The following is a 22,146-nucleotide window of genomic DNA, read 5'->3' on the forward strand; positions in this document are numbered from 1 at the left end:
TTAAACGTCGAAGCTCCGTGTGCTACCTTTTACGTACGCTAGAACACGGTTTCTCTTCTCGAAGTCGTGGTGTTGTGCTCTGTTTGTTTTGTTGAGTGTTGCAGCCTTGGTTCTGGGAAGCCGTTCGGCGCTCTGCTCAGGCACGTCGACGGGTCTGAAAGGGTTTGGTAGAGGGCCCTGTGCAGGCTTCGTGCACACGATGTGGGCATACTTCGGAAGATAGTCATGTATGGTATGCAAAGAGATGTGTTTGATACGTGCTCCAGGCTGGGTCAGACTGTTAGCTGGTACGTCTGACAGAACGACCGCCACAGAAGTTCACTATCGAGGAGTTCCTGCTTTATGGTGGGCTGGATGTATGTCTGCTCTTCGTCGGCATTGAGGGAAGGTGTGCCGGTCATCAAGGTAGGCATGCAAACATGAGTGGCTTGAGTCCCGGACGGCCGGACCTAGTTCTCGTACGATGAAGTAAGGTAACTGGTGACCATGCAGCGCCGATATTCTAAGCACTGTGGTCCTGCAAGAAGTCGTTCAGGTGGTCGGTTATCCAGGCTTACCAGCTAGACGATCGTTCTGCAAATCGGGTGGTCCTCAGCCCTGGAAGCTGCAAGTATAATCAATGAGACATCTCGACAAGTGTTCTGGCCATGCAGGCAAACCGAAAGGCAGGACCATGCGTTTCCACAGTGTGTGAGCTCTCATGAAAGGCTGGCTGACTTACGAATTCCATCCGATACGCTTTGCATGGGCGAAAGGGCTTGAGGGAGTCATCTACATCAAAACCGCTATCTCCTGTCCGTAGAGCAGCTTAGAGCATACGCACAGCTCCTTCGAAGACTCGCTCAAAGAGAGTACCGAGCTGCAGTTTCCTTTCCCTAGTAGATGATTCAGTGGGTATCGAATGAAACACGCAACTGCAGGTTTAAGCAGTACCCTGGCAAGTAACAAAGTGATGGGCCGCTAATGAACTCAATGTCTGCGCTGGACGTGCAACGCAGAGCGCGTCGTGTGCACGTACAGTGGTAGTTGGGCCGAGAAAGAGAGGCAGGTAGTGGATCCGGGCCCCAGGACTCTTCAGGTTGACTGTGCAATGCGTGAAAATGGGATGCATATCGCATCATGGTGAAGTGAGTTCAGCTAAAGCCTGGTTGAGCGCGATCGCAGTGTTAATGTGCCTCCGATTTGTCCTGCTACTGATGCGTTGCATCGAGTTCGGTCTACCAGAATTCTCATTACACGAATCGGCCCTCAGATCAGTTGGACTTTGGGTAAGTCCACGCAGTCTGCAGCTGTGCAGACACGAAGCTCGCTCCGACTGGCGCAATACTATGGCTTTCACGCGGAGATTGATAGGCACTGATGTGATTGAATAAGAGCTCGATGTCACTATGCCAGAAAGTGGGCGGCTGGTCATGACATTGATCGATGCCGCAAAGTCAGGGAACGGCCGCAGCAGCTTGCAGGAATGTGGTGTCAGTGCTTCTGTTGTGAGTCGTGAGTCGCAAGTTGTCGTTGAAATTGAGTTCAGTGATTTACACGACCATACGCCTGGAAGAGGAAATCTAGGTATTTGTCACCGTGCCTAGCTCCATCGGAAGGCCTGTGCTGTCAAGACGAGAGTGCCTCCTGTTCACCCAATCTATTGAGGACGCCCTGTCGCAACACGGTTCGACGGAGGGTTCTGGCGTGGCTGTTCAGTGGGCGCTTCCGCGACCGCATCGGCTCTTGCTCACTGTCCACGTCCCAATTTCGTACAGACCATTACAGGCCACCCTTGGTGTAATTCTGGTTGCAGGGTTTATCTCAATAATGAGTTTCTGTTCGGCGAGGTCAAGATACGCCTGTCTGTTTCCTCTTCATCGATTGCCTTGGCGAAAAATGTCAAGCGGTCATGAGTGTCACGACAAACGTGTCGGCACTCTTGCACGTTTTGAATCTGTACACTGGCTGTAACTAGCACTAAATCAGGAAGGATGGAATGTGCTGTACGAGAGCTGGCTGTTTGATCCAGGATTGGCTGTCAAAATGCATGCAGAGAAAGATGGAGATGCCTGCTCCGTGAGCCGTGAAATTTTACTGCCTTGGCCGCTGTTCTTGATACGTCAAGGAAGTAAGAAGACGACCGCCATGCGGAAGCGAAGAAAAGGGGTCTGGGCGTGCGGCAGGCCGATCAGGTTCGTGCACGCTCAGATCTCGACCAAACGGCTTCGTTCGCTGGTGCTTTGGCAAACGGAACATGGCAGCGTCCTAGCTGCGCTACAGTATTGCAGCGGGGTCTACAGCTGTGTGTAGAGCGTCGTGCTGACTCGTCTGCGTCTTCAGGCACGCAGCGCGATGACCGTGGCCCCAACAGACTTGAGAACAAGGGTGGATTCCAGTTGTCAGACACGAACGCGAAAAGGAGTCGCTATTGTTGATCCACACAGGTGAACAGTGCTGCCAGACTGCGTCACAGTTAGTGTGTAATATGCACTATCGGGACGGACCACCGTGTGGTCACGTTCGTCGTTTGGTCGCCGGTGTGCCGCTGTTCAAGCTAAGGGTTTGAAAACTCCGTATTATCGACAGGAGCTTACGGGTCGGGATTGAAGAATGAGGCAGTCGCGGGTGCCAATCATCGACGAGCCAGGAAAGGGGCGAGAAGCACAGCAAAAGCAACGAGGGTGGGTTGCTGCAGGTTTGCGGGTAAGATTTGAAGACTGACGCAAAACCGGGGTCTCATTGGCGGCGCGGATCCCTCGTTAATCTGATCTTAGAGATCGATTTGACTGGGGATCCCTGTCCGTAATACTCGGTGATGATTGGTCAGACGCAGAGGCAAGTCTCGATTGTTGAATGGAACCCGCAGTTTGAGGATGCCAAATGCACGGTCAAATACGTGATTGCTGACCCTCGTTCCTCCACAATACCGGTTACGGAGGAATCCGACCGATATTAAGAGCGGGACGAGTCGCACACAGCAAGGTCAAGGTCGTGCAATCGTGTAACTTTCTGGGTTTAACGTCGCCGACCTCTTCTGTGCAGTGATCTGTAGCACGGCGTCCAAGCTTATCAACTGACCCACGCCGACAACACCGTTTGCTTACCTGTTTGCTGGGTGCACTGTCAACGTGCTCTCCGTCATGGGTCACACATAGCGTTCAGACGGAGCTGTAACTACACACTCGCAAGGAGCATCTAGTCGGGTTCCGTTCAAGTGAGGATCGCTACTCTCTTCCTTCAAGCCGCGCAAATCCTTGTGCGTGTAGAGTTCCAAGTGCAAGGGAGAACCATGCCAAGACGATCCTGCGATGACATGGCGTTTTCTCGAGTTGCAGGTTATTTTGTCAGTTCCGGTAGTCGCGAGTAAATGGCGAACGGAAAGGCATCGCATTTGCGCAGGGGTTAGTGCAGCAATCTATCATCGGGATGTGCTGCAGCATCGATGTTGTGTTTGCTGGAAGGCCGAGGAAGTTCGGCCATGAGCCTTGTTGTACAAATCACGGAAGAAGCGAGGACTTGATTTCTTAACGTGCGAACCCGAAGCCGAGTGGCAGGCATTGCACTGAACACCGCATGAGCCACACTTGATTGTTGGAATCGCCGTTGATCCCAGCACACAGGAACGACATGTGCTTTTTGCTGCAGCTGGCTTTGAATTGACCAACCCATGTTGCAAAACCCACAGGGGCTTTGACCGGCTTTTCCCACGGCTGAGATGGACGGTGAATGCTGATGACATAACGTTGTACGTTGTACCAGGGTTCAAGGTGACCCTGGAGCACGCGGCAATCAGTTTCCCCGCTGTGAGCGGCCAGGACCATCACGAACAGCTGTCAAGGCGCTGGTGAGGCGAAGAGGAGACGCGTGACGATTCCAGAGCTTGGCATACGGTCGCAACTGTAGTTTGTCCTTGTGGCCAACCGGGATGCCGAGTCAGTGTGCAGGAAACCCATGTTTCTCCGAGATGGAAGACGGGGCCCTGATTGCCGCGTTTGGGAGAGACAGCCTGGCTTGATGAGTTCGGCCATGGCGGCCGTTGAGCTATCCAGGCAAATGGGAACATTGTGCTATGTATGGATGGGCGAGCCGGTCTAGGCAAGTGGACGGCGAGGTCGCTGTGTTTGTGCGAGTTTGTATGCAGGCGGGTGAGGCACAGCTGCTGGTGACGAAACAATCACTCGGAAACGTTGACACCCGGGTCGCACTTGGCTCGAAGAGGACTAGATTACCCAGTAGCTCGGGAAGCCTGTCCACCCCAGGATCTGCCCAAGCCACAGGACAACGCCGCAGCCTCGCACTCAGGGATTGCGGCCAGGCCGAAGCATGTCATGGAATCCTGGGCTGCTGGACAGTGAAACCAGAACACCGCCGCGTGGGGGGACAGAGGGAGGGATGAGGGTGCGGCGGCATCTATTCTTGCAGCGGTGCCAGGCCCAGCAGCATCAGAATACGGAGGAGCGACAGCTGAGGCTGGCGTCAGGTAGAGTGTGCTGTGGGATTGGCTTGCCAGTGCGCACGGAAAAGGCGTAGTGGGCGGGCAAACGTGGAGGCGAGTGGACGGTGTCAAGGGCATGGATAATGGACGAAGCTGTGCAGTGGATGAAGTCAAGACTTCAAACGTCGGCGACGAGGGCCTGCAGCACAGCAGTCGATTGGAGGAGACGGCCGTTGATGTCCGCGGCTGGCACTGGGTCGCTTGGTCAGACCTGTCTGCATTCGAGCAAGCTTGCTGGATCTTGTCGGTAGACGGCGAGTGGTGTGGAGCACTGGATGGGCGATGATGCGCTCTTGGGAGGGCGGGCGGGCACAACGTTCTGGCGTTGGCGAACCCACGGTCTGCCCCTTCCTAAACCGTCGGCGGGCACCCAAAGTGGACGCAGCCTAAAAAGATTTGAATTGCAGAGCACTAGGTAGGCCGACCGGCGGTTTCCAGCACAGGGTGCTGAGGCAGTGCATGATGATATGATGGCGAGCTGGCATGCCTCCGGACACGGGAGCTGTGCCGCTGTGAGGTGCAGCGGAAACATGGCAGAAACACGAGCGTCGCTGAGGGCCTGAGGCGGCGAGTGCTGGCCCTGTCCTGTCGAAGCCGTTGCTGCTGTCCACGGTTGCGCCGGGCGAAGGCGCAGGGCCGAAAAGGAGTGCGGTGAATGGCCAAGCCGACCTCGCCGACCTCGAGGGCCCCACCCGCAGGGAGGGCCGTGTCGATCGCACTATGCCGGGCTGGGCGCAGCGGCACGCCTCAGCACCCGTTTGATCGACGAGCGAGTGGTGACTGCAACGTGCATCGTGCGGCGCTCGCTGCTGGGGAACGAACAGCTGGCGGTGCGCGTGGTGCGCGTGGTGCCAGTCGTGCCAGTCGTCAGTCGTGCCAGTCGTGCGCGTGGTGCCAGTCCTGCCCGTCCTGCCCGTCCTGCCCGTCCTGCCCATCGTGCAGGGGCAGAAACACCACGATACCGCCGTGGCTGGCAACAGGGCGAGCTGAAGGCCGCTGTCATTGCGGCTTGTGTCGCCGACTCTTTCTTTTGTGCGGTCCTCGCCGCGTGTCTGCTGTTCGTGGCAGGACGCAAGGGCGGCCAGAGGCAAGGAAGGGCAAGGGCGACCGGCGCGGTGTGCGGTTGTAGCCCGCCAACACGCCCTCCCGCCCGCCGCCTACCAGGATGACGGTACTTTGTGCTCACTGCCTTTAGAATGAATGGCAGTCTCGCAGGCCAGCTTACAAGGTAGCTGGGCGTGCACGCTGTCGGCTCCGTGCCAGGCCTCCAGGCTCCAGGAGTCCAGCTGCAAGAGAGGCTGTGAAGGTGCGGCCGTGTGGAAAGGGGTGTAGATAGCTAGTAGATAGTAGATAGTGCACCGGGGTGGGGGGTATTTCTGACTGTGCCCATGCTGTCGAAGAAACCTTCCTCGGCCGCCCCTGCACCTCGTCGATTCATGGCGAAACGGCCAGGGCGCCAGCAACTGACAGCCTGAGGCGAGCGCTGCGGGCCTGCAGCGGGTACTGTCGATGCAGCACCGTGGCTGTTTGGCCGCGGGCGCTGCAGGGGCACGCCTTTCACCTGGACCGGCGCCCATGCAGCTTTCGACACGAAGCTCGGCGTTGGCATTTCATTTTTCTGCCGCTAGCTGCCTCGACAGGCTCCGCAGCTTAGCAGGGTGCAAGAAGCCGCCCTCCTGTAGCGCCCAAAGACGCCATGCCACGATGTGATACAGGGTTAAGCTCGAATCCGACGATCTGGTCCACTTCCAGGGAACCACCTGCTGGTGTACATCGACGACAACCATGGCCTTAGCCCGTCGCCGTCAGGTCCCAGCTAGGTACGTAGAGCGCCGCATGACGCCCCAGCGCTCCCCGACCACCATCTCACCACTGCCTTAGCCGCGCTCTCTCAAAACCAGACCCCTCGCTCTCTCATCCGTCCCGAGCAGTCAACAGCACCTCGACCGCCTTGGCGTCCGTCCATCACACTAACCCTCCCCGCGCCCGCTGGGATATATACCGCCCCTCGCCGCCTGGCACGTTACCCTTGGTTCTGATCCATCAAAACGTAACCTCCATTTCTCATCCACCCTATATCAATTCTGCCCTTGCCTGCTTCAGTACCAGTCCCAACGTAAGTCCGTCCATCACTGCCACCGCCATCATGCCCTCATAGACATGACTGCCTTGCACGAACGCATCATCGTTCTGCACAACGTCCCAAATCATCTCCTTCTCTTCCTTCGGCGCTGTAGCCCAACCCTGGCCTTCTTCGCTTCGTGTTTACTGTCAACATGGCGTCCTCTGCAAACGCCCCACCCGCTTCACGCCACGCTTGGCTACACTCACTGACGGATCCGCCAGCCTATTGTGACATTGAACACCGGCTCCTCCCTCCAAGCAGCCTTTCAGCATTGGCACCGGCGAGTAGTGTTCCCTACAGCTCGCCATACCCGTTCGTCCCACCGCACTCCACACGACTACCAGACGACTTCGATATGGTAGCTCATCGCCGCGGCCCCTGGTCGCAACATGAAGACCAGTGGCTTGTTAACCTTGTCGCTCGCAATGGACCTCACAACTGGGTGCGCATTTCACAGGAGATTGGCTCGAGATCACCAAAGCAATGCCGCGAACGTTACCACCAGAACCTGAAGCCATCGTTGAACCATGACCCAATCACACCTGAAGAGGGGGACCTGATCGAGAAGATGTAGCTGAGATGGGTAAGAGGTGGGCAGAGATCGCAAGGAGACTCAAAGGCCGCAGTGACAACGCAGTGAAGAACTGGTGGAACGGCGGCCAGAACCGCAGGAAGCGCAACCCAGAACGCCCTGACCAGCGACCCCGCGAGTATTCTCAAACGTCAGAGCACTACCAGTACCCCTTGGCACCTCAGCATATGCAGCACCACGACGACCAGCATGATTGCGAATCTCGTCGTCCTTCACTAAATCCTCACATGCACGCATCGTATGGCGTCAAGCTTCCTCAGCCCCAGCGTTTCGAGCCATACCCTGGATCACGACCACAGGCACTGGAACTCTACGGACACTCTGCCGGTGTACGAGCACGCGGCTTCGAGACCCCCATGCCCTCACCTTCAGGCTATTCATCTGTCTCGGCCGACGGTGCGCCTTCCTTGATCACAGATACTGGCTCTGAGAGGTCACCGCGTGGTGCTGCATCGCCACTAGACATTACTCTCGCCCCTCTCGTTGGTAACAGGGATGAGCGCAAAAACTCGAGCACACGTTACCTCCCCTCTACTGGCTTCGTCGTCGAGGACGACGTACATCCTGCGGCGTATGACCCCTACAGGCGCCGAGATTCCCTACAATTGCCTCCCCTCCACCGTGAGGCTCAAGCACCTGCACAGGCTTTCAAAGGTCTCCAGCACGCACAGCACCACCAACAGCCTCTGCTCGCACAGCCTGCACCGCAGCACGTTCACCACCACTCGCTGCCTCGATCATCATCCTTCAGCGTTCCCCAACACGCACTTCCAGGCTTTCACTCTCTGACCGAGCCTGTGCTGCCTCTGCCTTCTTCACCATCCGCAGCGTGGCAGTTTCCTTCGCCATACGCGCGCTCTGCTGAAGCTTCGAGCGCACCGCTCTCACCCAAGGACAAGATGAGTCTCAAGAACATCATGTAGATGTCCGTTCCATGTTTCACGCTACTCACTATACCCGGTCCTATTTTTGTACCATGTACGCGTTCCAAGTTTCACCTTTACATACTATTAATGGTCGATCTATTCAGCATGTCATTGCTAAACAGCATGTCATTGTTTTGTCTCAAGCCCCTGTACCTTTTTTTATTACTTTACTTGCATATTTGGATAGGCGTAGGCTTGCATGGTCACAGGGGGGGGGGTCTACTGGTTGTTGCATCTGTACGGTATGAACAAGAAGATACCCCACAAAACGGTTTCACGGCGGAAAGGTGAACCACACCACAGCATCTTCGCTCGAGCGAGTCAGCGCGCACGCACTTGCTTCCAAGATAATACCCACCAGCGACTTAGCTGAGCGCTGCAAAATATCAAAGCATCACGACTCAAATAACTCAAATCATGTCTCGCTCCACATGCCCATGAATCGTATATCCCCCTTGTCGCTTAGCCACAACTTCACCTGAGATCCCTTCTCTTACCACATGAGTTCTTCCTCCGACGCTTCTCGGAATCGGTCGTCTCGGAGAGACCACCCTGATCTGCAGGATACCATGACCATCACAGAAATGATCCGCGCGGTAGCGCCATCTCAAACACACGACGTGCGCAATCTGCAAAGCTGATCGGCAGCAGATATCAAATCACTCTCACAGCCACCTGACAAGGGCAGGTTGAGGCTACCTATCTGCCGACGATGACATTAGACTCAAGCTCCCTGCCGCCGTTGCGAGGAATCGGTGATCACCATAGCATGCTCAAACCGAAGTGCAGGGATATCCCAACAGCGATCGTAGGGGGATCAGCGCATCGACTGGCCCTGCACATCAGCATCCCTCAATCCGTACACGTCCATCTGCTTTGGGACAGACACCGCTGTGAATCGGCGACCCCCACCATCACTCCAGTGACGGATAGCACTCGACTGCAGCGTACCACATTGAATTCCGCGTCACGCAGAAATGCATGTGCTCGGAGCGGTTGGCTCGCGAGAGGTCGCCGACCTGGAGGAGCCTACGTCAACGCCACGATACGAGTGGAGTTCCGATTTAGGATAGCCCTCGCTCACGATGAACCGATCCGTGCCGACACCAGCCCGGCTTGAGCACTGGACTGCAATTGGATCGAAGTGACATTTGGCAATGTACCTTTCAAGTGCTCAGCGCTCAAATAGACAACATGTTCGTTGGTGAGAGTGAGGTCAACATCACATGGTCCTGAGAGGTCGTTGGGCTGCAGTGTATTGAACCTGCTCGATCGCAGCACGTCACTAGCCCACGAAAAAGATGCTTTTCGATCATGCATCTAGATGCTAGGTACGGCGATGTACCTTGATGCCGGATCACAATCTCACCGCTTCCCAGAGATGTGAGTGACTTCAATAATTAAACCTTCTTGCCAGCTCTATGGCTTCATTGGGTCGGTGTCAACCCATTCAAAAAAATTATTATATGCCCATTGGCGGAAAGGCCGGCAGTTTCCAAGCCTTGGAGCGCTTCTTCCGACATGCAGCTAAACACTACGGACGGCGAACGTCCTATCTATTGGGTCGATCTGTTGAGGTCACCCTGTGCGGCGCGCTGGTGATGTGCAATTGAGACTTGAAACTGTACATCAGTGGTGTTGTGCAACCGCTGAAGCCTAGCATGATCGCTCTTCGACAACGAATGCGGCATCGAACAACTCCACAGTGATTCCAAAACGTCTTCAACCACGGTTCACCTTCGTACTAATCTCTCCAACCCGTTCAGCTACCGTCGCTACACCAGATTCACCGCTCACCTTCCACCACTAGTCCCCACCATACCCTATCCGTCTCTACTATGCAGCCACCGTTAGACAGTCCCAGCATCTGCCTCTGCCAGAAGCCATTCGCTAGACGGCTTTCGCTTGCACTACTCGCCTTGTCCAAGGAGCGGCACGTCCGAAACGTTGTTTAACGTTTCGACACCTGGCGCACGACAAGCTGTCAACCGTCCCACCGTTCCAATCCCAAGCTTCTGGTCGCCGACCTCAGCTCTAGCTCGCTTCTGCATACGCTTCCACTCAATTCAGAGCCAACCACCTTGCACTCGGCGCTCTTAGTGCATATCGAAGACGGTTCGGGACGTGCTAACCTCATTCAATGTACGATGCTAGATCTAAACGCTTTCAGGCACATGGAGCTGGTGAACACTCTGCGTTTGGCAAAGCGTATATCCTCGGCGCTTTGGACGACAAGGCGTGCTCGTGACGAACTCTCTAGGCGGTGGTTACGAGGGCTTTGGTGTTGGGCGTGTTGGTGGGCTGGCGCTTAGGTAGCGCGACGTCCAACTGTGGTTCTGGCACCACGTCGTTGGGAAGCGAGCAACTCCCCCATCCGCGCTCGGTGAAACGTGAACTTTGTTTAATGAACACGAGTATCTCAACCGCAAACAACTCGGGGATTGAAACCTCCTCCGGAGGCTCACATCACGCGTTCGCGGCTGAAGAGAGCTCGGCGCAGGGCTGAGGAGTGTGCGTGTCAATCCACTGGCGGTGGGTACGTGGGCTCGAATCTCTCCGCACTGTGAGGGGGTGCAAAGGCTCACAGTGGCGCATATTGGAATCTTGAGCGGTTATGGGTGGCTAGTAAGCTAGCGATGCAACTTAGCGATACTGCGCCCTGGAAGCAGCCGGCTGTTTCGCACCGTTACCGTTCGTCGCCATTCAACGGTATGCTATGCCGACTGCAGTCGTTTCGTGGTCGAAAGTAGATGCAACAAGTCTGGTGCACCAAGGCAAGTAATCGCTTAGATGTACGTTGTACGTTGTCCGCGCAAGCAAACAGTGGTACTATGGGGCAACGGTGGGTCAGACAGGACTGCAATATGTGAACGGCAGCGGCACCGTTGCCAGCTCGTGTGGGTGGACTCAAAACGTTGCCGTTATCGACTCCGCTTCTAGATCGTGTCTGGACGCTGTGGAGCGATCAGCCCACGATGGTGCTCACATTGTCGGCTGTTGTTTACGTCGACAGTGGCCGCTTATGCACGCCACCGATGTCTTGTTACTTCACCGCTGCTCTAATGATTACAGGTCCTTCGGGTTGACATTGCCGTACACCGTATGGACGTCATAGGATCTCGTGGACCTGGCATTTCTGCGCGGCAACGTAGTTCAGCTCTTGGAGAAGAGCCACACACAATGTCATGACGCTAGTTGGGCTTTGGCCGCTCTTTCTGCCAGCACAACCGTACAGCTCTGCCATAACTAGGATGTATGTAGAGTAGTAAGCACCGAGGACTGCTTTCAGGAGGGAGGAGGTCTGTTACTGGCCATATACAGTACCCTCCCTGCAAGATCAGGCCACGTTGTCGGCGATGACCTATTTCTATCATCCTCAGGGGGTTGGTTTTGTTGCATGCTCTGACTAGATCGAGACTGCAATCTTGTTCATTTTGTGCTTTCCGGAGTCTAACAGCATGTAGTGATTTGGTGAAGCCTGTGCTCCCCTTTTTGGTACCTTCCTTCCACTCGCGAGGAGCTACTGATTACAGCAAAGAGACAACAACCCACTGAAACACTTGGTAGTACAGGATTATCTAATGCGACGTACTATCCATTCTGCAAACACAGTCAGTACTCGAAGCTGCTTGCACACCTTGCTAGCCACACTTATGCTACCCATTAGAAAGTGAACGATACATCGACTAAGTCGTCTTTCCATCTGGACTGGTATGTGTCCACCTGGTAGCATTGACACTGAAGATTCACAGAAGGCCCATGAGAGGAACGACGGCACTGATATCTATCGTTTTGACTGTGACGTTTATGCAGCCTTCCGTCCTCACTAAACTGTCACCACCTCAGAGTACAGTAAAGTATCGCAACACGAGAAGCTGTGGTATTTATCTGTCTAATTGCCCATAAGATTGGTTAGAAGTCTCCGGTAACGCCGGATAAGGCGCTGAAAGAGGACAAGAGAAAGAGAGGAGTGTTTACCGAACAAGAAGTTAAACTCATCGCTTACTGCAACATCAGAATCAAGAACCTAGGCGGCGCAGGCATCGAAGATTTCATGGAGACTTATCGACGATCAAACAACTATCAATAGCTGCAGAAACAAATCACCAATATCGAAGTTCCTATTCATCAGCGGAAGTGAATTGTTCAGTGAAAACATAATAGACTCAGTCAGAGGATAGCTCGAGGTGGTCCATAATAAGAAGTGGGTAAGGTGGAGTTCGCATTAGGAGTGACTCGTACTATACTGCGTCTCTAATGCCGAGAAGAACTGCAAATCTACTTAAAAAAAAACACCCCCTTCGAATTATTTACTACAACTGGGAGTAGATAGCCAAGATGGCATCGTCGGCAATCTAGTTTGGTGACTGGGAAGCCGTCGACGGCATCGACTTCTCCAAATTTCCTCATGTCGCAGACCAAAATCAGGGAAGTGGACTTGTCTAGCTTCGCTGTGGCTATTCAACCTTCTTGGAAGGCTGACTCTGTTAGCTACGACTTCGAAGACAAGCAGTCGCTTGCAAACCTTAGATAAAAGCTGATGCAGGACTGACGATGACTACGTTGTTACGCAAGCTACTAAAACATTGTCTGTTGTTGTGGTTTTCTTGGTGGTTTTCTTGGTGGTGCGGCTTCTGGAAGTCGAGGCGGCATGGATGTCATAGATCTTGTGACTCCTTGTACACCAAGTTTATATGATTCCCCTACGCATCATTCACTTTCTTCTGCAGCTGGGGTTCCCGAACACCCTGAGATCTGTAAATTCAGATATCGGGCACAACTCGTGTATGCTCGAGTCAAAACCCTCGAGGAGACGTATTCTGGTAGAGATTGTGAGGTTCGGACGTCTCTCGTGATGGCTTTGCGCGGACTGATGGAATAACTGGGAGGCTTCCGAGGGGATAATATGATGTCCAAGATGAACGGACTACTTTTTATTGCTAACAACAGCCACCTGTATCGCTAAACTTGTCACAACTGGATTTGGACTTTACTTCCACGTCGCATCTACTGTTGCTGTACTTGCGCAACTGTTCGGGACGGTGTAAGCTCTGTTCGTACCCGACTCGTAAGTCACCGCGCCATTACTCTCCACCTTGATGAACTTGTATTCAAAGCTGGTACCAGCAGGTAGGTTGATGGTGGTAGTCCAAAGAGGGTTGGCCGACGTGTACTTGGAAGCGGAGAGTGATGGCGCATTTGCCGTGTTCCAGCTGCCCAACTGCGCGATAGATCCAGCAATCTTTACTGTCTGGCCCACAACTGTGGTTGTCTTGCTGTTGAAGGTCACAGCAACGGTTGCTACCGGTGTGGCGCATCCAGTGGCTGTAGCGGTCGAGCTGGCCTTGGTGGGAGTCGGTGCCACAGACGAGACCTTGCTGCTGGTGGTTGGAGGGTTCGAGCCAGATGATCCGGTGATTTTAATATCAGCGCATGTCAGGTACACTTGCGGTGTCTGGAACGAGTTCCACTTAAACGACAATAGCGTATGGTTCGATACATAGTTCGGGATCTTGATCCTGGAAGAAACCTATGTCGTTGTCAGTCACACGCACTGGTGCCGTATCAAACGAGGAACATACAGTGTAGCCACCGGCGATGCTCGTGTAGCAGGAGTTCAGCGGTGCATTGTCGACACCCCTGCACTTCGTATCTTGGAATCCCTTACACGTAAACCAGTCATTCCTCCAACAGCCCTGTCCCTGCGTACAATCCGGACTATATCCGCAAGTCTGGCCGCTCACGTCCGTGCATGGCAGCGTCCCAGCTTGAAAGCAATTCTCGGCGGCCTGCTTTTCGGCATCAGTCGGTAGGTACCCAGGCGTCAGAAATTTGTCGACGAGAGCCTGGTCCTGGCAGATGCGGTAGCTGAACATGCCGCCATGGTCGCCGTTGTTGTCGACACACCATTGTACGTCGACCACGTCGCCACCTTTGTAGTTGATGACTGGTGCGGAGCCCCAGCGAGGGCCGGGCTGGTTGTAGTCCACCGATACGCGCGCGTTGTAGCCGCAGGGTCCGCTGCGACCGACCTGTGCAGCATCGAGGTCAGGCCACGCCGTGACGGGCTCTAGGATGGTGCATTCGGGGCACGTATCTGCTCCAGCCTGAGCATTGAGGCCTGTCCGGCTCATCGGTTGAGAAAGGTAGCCATGGGCATGGATACCAGCGGCGAAGGCAAGCGTTTGTGCGATGGCCCACTTCATGATGAGGACTAAGGGGTTGTGTTGGCAGTGTAGAGTGCTTGAGCTGAAGCCTGGAATAGAAACTATTATGCTCTCTCGATGCTATATACGCATCATCTCCACCACGTCGCCTCCCGTGACTGTGACCACATTCGTGATCATCGGCAGTATGGCACCGCTGTATCTGCCTATCTCATCATAGTCCCGAAGTCGTATATTACACACGATCTCTTATTTGCTCACAGTCGGGATATCCACAAGAAGCTTTCAAGCGGTGGTATTTTGACAGTCACGAGAGCGCCTAAGTTCTTGTGGCCCGCAGTCCTGGGAGACATACCCGGAAACCACGAGCTCGAACTGCGGGGCTCCGTACCTAGATCTGACGCGGTGCAGCGAAACCCGGATTCGGGCACAAAGTGTTCGGCATATGCGAAGCGCCACGACTGCACCAGTCATATTAAACCTCCAGCTTGCATCTGAGTCCACTTGCCATTTCGCTTATATTGAAGTACCGATGGCTGTCCTTGTTGTGTGGCAAGCATGCTGGTCGAGTGCCTTGAAACACGGGAGATGAACTGTGGTGTTTTGTCGATCCCGGACGTAAGCCCGAAACTGGATTGAGTGAGGTTGTAGAAGCGTGTGGCTAAGATGAACTAAGCTATACAACTGCTTCAATAGGAATGATGCCCGTTTGATCTCCACACCCCGCAATGTAAAGAGGGTCCCTTCCCGTACCTTTGATGCAAGATACTCGGCCCGAGAAGACTCATACCGGTCTGCTGGTTGTTTTTTGATGATCTGTGGGCAGTTCTGAGTGGTTGTGTCTCGGGCCGAGGGCCTAGCGCGCTTCTAGCTGTCAGGAACAACGCACCTCCGCACCTGATCAATTGCAACCCTACGGATGACCGCAAGGACACCGTGACGCCGTTGGACCGAATGATTCATGGCGAGGCGGAGAAACACGTCCGGCTGTTCCTTAGCATTGCTGGTCCAAGAACCACGTACGCGTGTGGAGTGGTAAGGTGAACGGTAGAGGGCCACCTATATATTGAGGGTCGAATCTACTCCAAGCAAAACAGCATTTACAGCTCAGCGCTCCGGCAAAAGCGCGTCAACATGATGTTCTTCAAGGCCATCGTTGCCTTCCTACTTCAGGTTACCTCCTTTGTGGCGGCTGCAGATACTGCTGCATGGAAGACACGCAGCATTTACTTCGTACTCACAGACCGCATCGCCCGCAGCAGTAGCGACACTGGGGGTGGCCCATGCAGCAACCTGGGCAAGTACTGCGGCGGCACCTTCAAGGGACTCGAATCGAAGCTTGACTACATCAAGGGATTAGGCTTTGACGCCATCTGGATCACGCCTGTGGTTGCAAGCACGTGGTTACCCTGTCCCTGCTACCTCTATCACAACTAACCATCGACGCAGATAGCGCAGATGGATACCACGGGTACTGGGCACAAGATTTGTACGCGATAAACTCTAATTACGGAACTGCAGCCGACTTGAAGAGCCTCGTCAGCACGGCCCATGCCAAGGTAGGCTTTCATGTGCCGATGCACCCTTATAAGGCTACTTACCTGGTAACAGGGCATCTATGTGATGGTTGACGTGGTTGCGAATCACATGGGATTTGCAAATGTCGCCGATAACCGTCCGGCACCGCTAAACCAGGCCTCGTCTTACCATTCTGTCTGCAATATCGACTACTCAAACCAGAGCAGTGTCGAGAACTGCCGAATCGCCAACCTGCCAGACATCAATACCCAGAGCTCTGAGATTCGAACGCTTCTAAACACTTGGGTCAGCTGGCTGGTGAAAGAGTACAGCTTTGACGGAGTACGTATCGACACCGTCAAGCACGTCGAGAAAGACTTCTGGCCAGGCTTTTCTTCTGCTATCGGTGCGTACTCTGTTGGGGAGGTATTCGACGGAGATCCCGCCTACCTTGCCGGATATGCGAACTTGATGCCTGGCCTGCTCAACTATGCCGTCTACTATCCCATGAATAACTTCTATCAACAGAAGGGGTCATCCCAAGCGCTTGTAGACATGATCAACACTGTCTCGACCTTCCCTGACCCTGCAGCGCTTGCTTCCTTCCTCGATAATCACGATAATCCTCGCTGGCTAAACCAGAAGAACGACCAGACATTGCTCAAAAATGCACTGGCTTTTGTCATCCTTGCTCGTGGCATCCCGATCCTGTATTATGGGACAGAGCAAGGGTATGCGGGAGGTGCAGATCCGGCAAACCGCGAAGACTTATGGCGCAGCAGCTTCAATACTAATACAAATCTGTACCAATCTATCGCCAAGCTCACTGCTGCCCGCAAAGCTGCTGGTGGCCTGGCCGGAAATGACCACACCCACCTATACGTGGCTGAAACAGCCTATGCCTGGAGTCGAGCTGGAGGCAATCTCATCGTTCTTACCACCAATGCTGGAAGTAGCTCGAACGCCCAGCACTGCTTCAACACCCAGAGGGCGAACGGCCAGTGGACCAACGTCTATGGTAACAGCGCCACAATCACCTCTGACGGCAACGGTCAGGCTTGTGTCAATGTTGCTAGTGGCGAGCCGATCGTCCTGCTCGCCTCTACCGCTTCGCCAACAACTGCCGGACCAACAACTCTACGCACCTCCTCGACTTCAGTCCGCAGTACTGTTAGTACGGCATGTCCCACGGCAGTATCGGTTGCGTTCACCGAACGAGTCGTCACCTCTTTGGGCGACACAATCAAGATTGCGGGTAACACTGCGCAACTGGGCAATTGGAATGCCGTAAATGCTCCTGTGCTCTCAGCTTCGCAATATACGTCCAGCAACCCAGTCTGGAACATAACTCTTAAGATGACGCCAGGGCAGGTAGTGCAGTACAAGTTCGTAAAGGTATCAAGCTCAGGCGCCTTGACATGGGAGAGCGACCCTAATAGGGCATACACTGTGCCGGCTTGCCAGGCTGATGCCGTAGTGAGTAGTGTGTGGCGATGAGAGAGTGGAAAGCTGTTTTCTCAGATTGAGTGCAATGAGCGAGAAGCTTTAGAGAAAGCTGACTAGAGTACCTCAGCGGCAGCTTCTTGGGTAGTACTGCTGGAGGCTTTCAGCGTATTTGTTGGTGCTCTGCAGCTTTTGCAAATATGACTGAAGTCTTATAGTGCCTTCTTAGGTTACAGGTGATCTGCAGGCTGGCACTGAACATCTCTTGTTCAATCAAGCTTTTCTGCAACACAAAACAAGTGCCAAACAAGTTTCCCCACGCGCTTAGTCACTAGCGTGGCCGAAGGGCAACTGTGTTCGACGCTTTGTTCGTTCCTTCCCATTCCGGCAATCATCTCTCGGTCCACGAACGCGATCCGTGACCTGCCTTTACACTTCCATCCCAAGAACATCGCCTCCAACGCTATGAAGCCCTTCATACATCCTCAGCTCGTCTTATTTCAGTTGCATGCTGATAAAATTTCGATACAATCAACCTCGCTCAGAAACCCTTTGCCACCATCACACCACACGCTCTGATGTTCGTGAAGAGCGCCTAGCCCAAGTAGTATGTGCGGCTGAAAGACGCTGTTTGCAACAGACTTTGCTAATTTGCATGATGGTAGCATGGCTTTCGAAGTTCAACATCGCTAATCATAAGCTTTCCAACTACTGTCTCACCAGCGCTTTCACGGTACGGGAATGTTTCTATAACCCCCAGATGATATTCTACGAGGCCTGAGCCCAGCTTATCATACTAAAGACTTCTTCCCATCGTCTGAGTTACTGGCAGCATACGTTACAGTGTGTGTCACTTCAACCCTCCTCACAATACCACCGGACTGCGCAGGCTCTCCTTCCAGAGACGATTTTACCTGCGTTACGAGCTCCGCTTCATCGGACCATGTCTCGAATCCTCCAGATCTCTTCGATTTTCCCGTTCCCAAATGCCCTGACCTGAAAGTCGACAACTTGTGAGGTCCTGACGCTTCGTACCGGGCATCTGTTCCTCGGGAGGAGCCATAACCAACACGATCTTTTAGGATGTTGAATTGAGCAACAAATGCAGGTAAGCATGTGCAGATCAAAGCAATGCCAGCTTCCGCATTACTGTTGGTCGTCAGTCTGATATTCAAAGAAGCCACAGTACACACATGCAACTTACCCGGACATCACTATCTGTACGAATAGGACTGTCATGTCTTGTGACTTCCCGTGTGTCAGAATCAAGTTCAGCCGCCACCCACTAAAAGCCGTTGCCAGGCCACCAACAGCAAGCATGCCGCCAACGCGGAGCTTTTTTGTCGTTGGGAGCTGCAGAGACCAGGTCAAGGGAAGTGGCAATACAAGGATGATAGCATCAGTGACTGTACTGATTATGGAATCGGCAGTGATCACTGCTGACTGATTCAAGCATTTGCTCTGGTCACCCTGCCAGTATGCAGCGATTGGCCAGCATATTCGAACCTTCAGGATGAGGGAAACGATGTAGTACACGACAAGTAGCCCCCCGAGGACATAAATGCCTTGTATTCTCCTCTTGAAAGGTGAGAAGATTCGAGTGATGAGAGTAAGAAGACTGAGCTTGATGGCCAATGTCATCGGTGCATAGAAGACCGTGGCGGTGTATGCGGCCTGAAGGAACTTTTCGGCTGTCAATGCGGAGATATCCCACATATGATAGCCACCGCCATGAATTGAAACTGAGTAGATTAGCATCGGTGATTCAAGTGCAAAAGAGATCAAACTCACGGATGAAGCCTGCAATGCAGTATCCGGTCATGAGAATCCATGATACAAAGGTCAGATCTTCGTGTAGTCAGTGCGAGCCTGCTCGGCTGTAGCTCGGGCACCACTTACAGTCATCGACAGCTAAGTCCAATCCAACAGTTCTGAACTTGTGATATGCCCTAATCCAAACAAATAGCGTGCAGAATGTCAACGTGAGCGCCTGCGTGACAAAGTTGATGGTTCTTATCACGTCTTTGGGATTATCTAGGTCTGATTCGTAGCCTAAAGGCGGCGGTGTGGCTGCTGTTGCCATTCTAACAAGCACTAGGGGACTTCATCAATTCCATGACCATCAGTAACAAAGCTTGATGGCTGCTACTCACTCTGAGACTATCACCGAGTATTCGGTCTGATCGCTTATAGCAGGCGCCTCAGAGCTCACTGTCTCTATATATTGGGAATTTCGGAAACATTCACACTCTCATGCAACTGATGATCCTTACTCCTCCAGAGTGCGGGTCGAATTCAGGAGATGTACTTGTATGGCCAGTGCACTAGCCTTGAACGGCACGCAGCACAATCCACATATACAGCATGTCACATAATGTTTTTTTCATATCGTGAAACAGCAATGCACTTGCAGGATCGAAATTTGGTTGGCTACGGACGAACCATCTCTATGCATAGACAGTTTCGCTTTGCTAGGCGATGCACGGCAACCATGAAGCCAAGTTCGAGCTGCTTTTCAGGTGTTCGGATTGAAGCATCCGAACGCTGGCTATAGCGGAGATCGATGATTGCGAACAGCACCACCCCTGCACAAAGACTTCGCGTATAGCTCCACATCTTCCGCTTCCAGCCAAGAGGTGTCAAAAAACGGTTATTGTGGGTCGGCTCAAAACCACCACTACCGGTTTTAGGATTCATTCATGGGCGAACGGAATGCCATCCTATAGGTCGACTCACCTCCCGTTTGACTTATCCACAGCAACGAACATCACTGCCAGAAAGCCTTGAGCCACAACAGAGAAAAGCCCCCCTTTACGATAAGACGAATGTCAACGGCCCACTTAAGTCAACTTGGCGACGACTCAATGAGGCATTCAATGGGGGATGACATGAATCTTGGCCGCTTGCCGATTCCGCCTTGTCGCACTCCACAACACTGGGATATTTCACATACCCTTCCATCACGGTGCGATAACCAGATACAGCACCTCACCCCAGCATATTTAGTATGGAGCATGAGCAGACTAGGTCCAGCATATCGTCCCCAATATGCGTTTTGGTGCTCACTCTCGCATGGCAGCAAGCTATGGTTGAGTATCCATACCTGGGCGCGTCACCCAGTTCGCCAAAGGATTCGAAGGATTTAATAAATCACATCATCCAAGCGGGCTTTTCATTCTCCAACCCTCTGATCAAATTCTACCATGGCCGTCTCTGTTGGACCGTCTTCCAAGCTTTTTGAGCCGTTGACCATTGGAAATGGCAAGATCAAGCTTGAACATCGTGTGGTTCTCGCACCATTGACCAGGAATCGAGGTACACCACTGGAACCGGAAAGCACTCCTGAGAAACCGAATCGCATATGGCTACCAAACGACCTTATGGTTGAGTACTACACTCAACGTACGAGCAAAGGCGGCCTCGTAATTACAGAAGGGGTGCCGCCGTCTCTGGAGGTAAGCGGACTATATCGAGTCATTCTCGACCTGTTTTCGAATTATTCAAACATTTAGGGGCTGGCTTTGGGATCTCTTTAAACTTGGGATTGATCTAACCATTACTCCAGGGTAACGGAATGCCAGGTGTGCCTGGCTTGTTCATCGAAGAGCAAAAGGCTGGCTGGAAAAAGATCGCCCAAGCAATCCACGCACAAGGCGGCTATGCTTATCTTCAATTGTGGTATGCAAATCACGTGTGTCGCTTGTAATTTAATGCTGACAGCCTTTAGGCACTCGGGAAGAGCCAATATCCCCCAGATGACCGGTACACCGATCGTCAGCCCCTCTGGTCTGCCCTGGGATAGTCCGGAGGAGTGCTTCGCATACCCGCCTCCACACACATCAAAGCAAGCTCGCTATGTCGATTATCCCCCTATCGAACTCACCACTGAGCATATTAAAAAGACGATCCAGGACTACGTTCGCACAGCCAAGTGGGCTATAGAATGCGGGTTTGACGGTGTCGAAGTCCACGGTGGTAATGGGTATCTGCCAGAGCAATTTCTCGCCTCCAACGTCAATAAGCGAACTGATGCGTACGGTGGTAGCCCAGAGAAGCGTTGTACTTTTACTCTCGAGCTGATGGAGGAGCTGAGTAAGGCTATTGGAGATGAGAATCTGGCTATTAGACTGTCGCCGTTTGGTCTATTCAACCAGATTCGCTGCGAGCAGCGTATGGAGACATGGACAACCCTGTGTCGCAAACTGAAGGAAGCGCACCCAAACTTGTCTTACGTGAGCTTCATTGAGCCTGTAAGTTCTGACCTCCGCATATCTCAATCCAGTTCTGACGATGATTGCAGCGCTATGAACAGATTCACAACGAGAACGAAAAGCAGAAGTTTCTGGACTCCTGGGGCCTCGGCTCAATCGACCTCACACCTTTCCGCAACATCTTCGGCGCTACTCCGTTCTTTTCCGCTGGTGGTTTCGACGACACAAACTCGTGGGGCGTGTTGGAGTCGGGAAAGTACGACGCGCTGCTGTACGGCAGATATTTCATCAGCAATCCCGATCTGCCCAGAAGGTTGAAAGAGGGGTTGCCGCTTGCGCCCTATGATAGGAGTAGGTTCTATGGGCCCTTTGAGAACAACTCGGTTTGCTATACAGATTACCCCGAGTGGGAGCAGGCGAGCACACCGTAAACATTTCGATGCTGAGAAATTTACTTAGCGGGCTAGATTCGATACTTGGCGACATGGAAGGGTAAGCCGCCATTGTATGTTAGCAGTTCTTCCAAAGCCAAATTGTGTTGTAATCGAACCATCTCAGCACATTGAGTGACATTTGATACCGTGTTCATACTTGATGTCAGTAGTGCAGGTAATCACGTATAAAGCTCATGCACATGTAGACTGCGCCTCTTAGTCCAAAGCTGCCATCTGTGCGCTAAGAATTCAG

The 22,146-nt window shown here is 53.2% G+C and overlaps 5 protein-coding genes across 5 annotated transcripts, besides 3 other annotated features; 3 read left to right on the forward strand and 2 right to left on the reverse strand.

Annotated features, from left to right (window-relative positions):
* The first annotated feature begins 5,369 nt into the window (after nucleotides 1–5,369).
* Nucleotides 5,370–5,410: a tandem repeat.
* A 195-nt stretch (nucleotides 5,411–5,605) lies between these two features.
* Nucleotides 5,606–5,635: a tandem repeat.
* A 171-nt stretch (nucleotides 5,636–5,806) lies between these two features.
* Nucleotides 5,807–5,831: a tandem repeat.
* A 1,350-nt stretch (nucleotides 5,832–7,181) lies between these two features.
* On the forward strand, nucleotides 7,182–8,117 carry EKO05_0000881 (uncharacterized protein; the record flags this gene model as incomplete). Its single annotated transcript, XM_038936558.2, has 1 exon — nucleotides 7,182–8,117. One exon carries the CDS (start codon nucleotides 7,182–7,184, stop codon nucleotides 8,115–8,117), a length of 936 nt encoding a protein of 311 aa, XP_038803424.2.
* Nucleotides 8,118–13,110: 4,993 nt separating this feature from the next.
* EKO05_0000882 (Lytic starch monooxygenase) lies at nucleotides 13,111–14,326 on the reverse strand (the record flags this gene model as incomplete). Its single annotated transcript, XM_038936774.1, has 2 exons — nucleotides 13,111–13,650; nucleotides 13,703–14,326. The coding sequence occupies 2 exons, from the start codon at nucleotides 14,324–14,326 to the stop codon at nucleotides 13,111–13,113; spliced, it is 1,164 nt and encodes a 387-aa protein (XP_038803425.1).
* Nucleotides 14,327–15,421: 1,095 nt separating this feature from the next.
* On the forward strand, nucleotides 15,422–17,302 carry EKO05_0000883 (Alpha-amylase; the record flags this gene model as incomplete). The annotated part of the gene is made up of 3 exons (XM_059635517.1): nucleotides 15,422–15,683; nucleotides 15,737–15,846; nucleotides 15,899–17,302. 3 exons carry the CDS (start codon nucleotides 15,422–15,424, stop codon nucleotides 17,300–17,302), a joined length of 1,776 nt encoding a protein of 591 aa, XP_059491500.1.
* A 737-nt stretch (nucleotides 17,303–18,039) lies between these two features.
* EKO05_0000884 (uncharacterized protein) lies at nucleotides 18,040–19,331 on the reverse strand (the record flags this gene model as incomplete). The annotated part of the gene is made up of 4 exons (XM_038936795.1): nucleotides 18,040–18,397; nucleotides 18,453–18,990; nucleotides 19,040–19,096; nucleotides 19,148–19,331. The coding sequence occupies 4 exons, from the start codon at nucleotides 19,329–19,331 to the stop codon at nucleotides 18,040–18,042; spliced, it is 1,137 nt and encodes a 378-aa protein (XP_038803427.1).
* Nucleotides 19,332–20,451: 1,120 nt separating this feature from the next.
* Nucleotides 20,452–21,890, forward strand: EKO05_0000885 (NADPH dehydrogenase; the record flags this gene model as incomplete). Its single annotated transcript, XM_038936457.1, has 4 exons — nucleotides 20,452–20,703; nucleotides 20,814–20,926; nucleotides 20,976–21,498; nucleotides 21,549–21,890. 4 exons carry the CDS (start codon nucleotides 20,452–20,454, stop codon nucleotides 21,888–21,890), a joined length of 1,230 nt encoding a protein of 409 aa, XP_038803428.1.
* Nucleotides 21,891–22,146: the final 256 nt, after the last annotated feature.

The sequence above is a fragment of the Ascochyta rabiei genome, chromosome 1 (genome assembly GCF_004011695.2).
Source record: "Ascochyta rabiei chromosome 1, complete sequence".
Lineage (NCBI taxonomy): Eukaryota > Fungi > Ascomycota > Dothideomycetes > Pleosporales > Didymellaceae > Ascochyta > Ascochyta rabiei.